At 35.5% G+C, this 2,915-nt stretch overlaps 1 protein-coding gene across 4 annotated transcripts in view; it reads left to right on the plus strand.

The window, feature by feature from the left end:
- The window catches only part of CDK5RAP2 (CDK5 regulatory subunit associated protein 2), a 164,700-nt gene that overhangs the window by 32,688 nt on the left and 129,097 nt on the right, over positions 1–2,915 (plus strand). For all 4 annotated transcript variants that reach the window (XM_069073810.1, XM_069073813.1, XM_069073811.1 and 1 more), the window contains one exon: positions 2,069–2,179. In XM_069073810.1, the coding sequence (XP_068929911.1) occupies positions 2,069–2,179 (111 nt within the window). The remainder of the gene's footprint in view (positions 1–2,068; positions 2,180–2,915) is intronic.

A 2,915-nucleotide genomic window follows, 5' to 3' on the forward strand; every position in this document is an offset into this window, starting at 1 on the left:
AGAGAGAGACAGAGAGAGACAGAGAGACAGAGAGAGAGAGACAGAGACAGAGAGAGAGAGAGACAGAGAGAGAGAGACAGAGAGAGACAGACAGAGAGAGAGACAGAGAGAGACAGACAGAGAGAGACAGACAGAGAGAGAGACAGAGAGAGAGAGAGAGAGACAGAGAGACAGAGACAGACAGAGACAGACAGACAGAGACAGACACAGAGAGACAGAGAGAGAGAGGAGGGGGGGGGGACTGGGTCACCTAGCAGCTTCTTTATTTCTGTTAAAATCATTTCACAGGTGTCTTTCATAAAACTTCTTTGTATCTTGATAAGTTAAAACTCTAGTATTTGAAATAGTTTGTCATTATTGTAAATGTGGATTGGAAATTAAAACTACTTTAGGAAAAAAAATCCATTTATTTTTTTTGCAAGCATTTTATTATATCTCTCCTGTTCCCCCTCCCCCCAACTCCCCACTGAACAATAAAGCAAAACAAAACAAAACCCTCATAACAAACATGCATAGTCCAGCAAAACAAATTCCCACATTGGTCATATTCAAAAATGCATATCTCCTTCTGTATTTTAGGTCAATTACCTTGCTGGCAGGAGGTAGGTGGTGTAATTCATCTTCAATTCTTTAGACTCATGGCTTATGATTGTATTAATCAGAGTTCTCAAGTCTTTCAGAGTTGTTTTTCTCTATGATGCTATTGTTTAAATTTCTCTCCTAGTTTTACTCACTTTGTTTTGGATCATAATGATCTTCCCAGTGTCCTCTGAAACTGTCCGTTTTGTCATTTCTTGGGCACAGTAATATTCCATTACATTCATATACCATGATTTGTTTAGCCACGCCCCAGTAGGTGGGCATCCTGTTATTTTCCAGTTTTCAGGTATTAAAAGCAGCTGTATAGTTGCTACATTTTTGTACACAACATTCCTATTCACTGTGCTACCTAATTGGCTCAAAGAGTATGTAAGGTTTATTAAATTTTCAGACATAATTTCAAATTGCTTTTCAGAATGACTAGACCAGTACTCCTCTAGCAGTGCATTATATGTCTGTTTTCCTGTAATCTTTCTGATATTTTAAATTTTCTTCATTTTCCCCCTTTTTGCCAGTGTGTTGGTTGTGAAGTGGAAACTAAGAGTTGCTTTAATTTGCATTTCTCTGAGTATTAATGATTTGGAACATTTTTTCATATGGTTATTGATAGCTTGGGTTTGTTTCTTTGAAAATTGTTCATATCCTTTTACTATTTCTCTATTGGGAAATGACTCTTAGTCTTATAAATTTGACTCAGTCCTTTTCTATCTTGGATATGATATCTTTATAAGAGAAATTTACTGAAAAGATATTTTTTCAGTTATTTCTAATTCTAACTGTTTAGATTTGTGTAAAACTTTAAATTTTATATTATCAGAATTTTCCATATTATTTTCTGTGGTCTTCTGTTTAGTCACAAACTCGAACTCTCCTATCCATTTATTTATTTATTTTTAAAAGCAATTGGGGTTAAGTAACTTGCCCAAGGTTACATGGCCAGTTTTTTTGTGTGGGTGTTAAGTATCTGAGGCAGGAACCGATCTGGGTCCTCTGGACTCCAGGGCCAGTGCTCACTGTGCCACCTAGCCGCCCCCCATACATTTATTTAAAAGGTAATTTCTTCCTTTTTTCTTTAATTTGCTTGTGATGTCACTTCTAAGTCTGTTTTGTATCCATTTGAAGTTTATTGTGGTATGTAGATGAGATATCAGTTTATACCAATTTCCACCAAATTACTTTCCATAAAACTACATTTGCAATATTGCAACACAAGGCATTTCTATTAGTAAAACTTGATTCACAGAAAAATGTACTCCTAATCTCTTCAGCTCGAGTGAATGGAACAGTAATTAACGTATTTTAGTAGTAACTTTGAACTGATTAGATACCTTGTAAGCTGGATCTAATAATCTAAATGTCTAAAGAATGCCTGCAGTCATCAGGATCCTTCCCCTCCTCTCCCTCATGGCATAAATACGGTTCCTTGGTTTACCTACTCAAGAAAAAAACATTTAATTTTCTGTTACAGCAAATCACTGACTTAAAGAAAGAAAATTTCAACCTGAAGCTTCGCATCTATTTCCTTGAGGAACGGATACAGCAGAAATTTGACAGCCCCAATGAAGATGTCTATAAAATTGTAAGCATTTGAAATAGAGAATTCTCATCTGTTTTTTTTCTCATAGTTAATTTAACCAGACGTTTCTGCTTGATTAATATTTGTTCCCTGAATTAGTATGATTCATACAATGATTCTCATTTTATTTTAATTGATTATGGGCAGTTTGAAGAGATTAGCATGACCTTAATATTAAACAGCCATATGGAAGATTAATTTTAATTTAAGGAGGGCTTTTTTGCAGAGTAAAATAAAACAAGACTGGTAAGTCATAGAAGTGCCTTCTGATCCTCATGCTTTATCTAGTATGTCTTTCTCTAATTATTATCTACGTTTTATTGAGGCTTCATGCAGAAGCTTGAAGTTAAGATTGTGGCAGTGGCAGTTTTTCCATTATGCAACACGTCTTTATTCCTTGTGCACTTAAAACTGTCATAGAAATTGACTCTTGTCTGAAAGTTTGACCCTGAGGTCTCTAGCTGAGAACAAACTTCTGTTACAGGAGTTGAAAAAAAAACACTCTTGGCTCTCTTGAAAAGAAACAAGTACAAACAGTATTTCAGGATATGTTTCTTTGTCTTTTTCTAGCAGTTAGCCTTATGTCTGGGAATTATTCCATCTTTTCATTGTAGAAGTTAGTATCAGTAGAAGTTTTTGAAGGAGGAAGAAAAGCCCGTTACTGAGTTTCAGCCAATTAGTTATAAATTGATGTCTTAGAAAGTACACTTGCTATAGTTCTGGTCCCCCCCCCCCCCCC

The sequence above is a fragment of the Petaurus breviceps genome, unplaced genomic scaffold (genome assembly GCF_028583685.1).
Source record: "Petaurus breviceps papuanus isolate PSGF00001 unplaced genomic scaffold, PetGlider_PUasm1.0 90879, whole genome shotgun sequence".
Classification (NCBI taxonomy): Eukaryota; Metazoa; Chordata; class Mammalia; order Diprotodontia; family Petauridae; genus Petaurus; species Petaurus breviceps.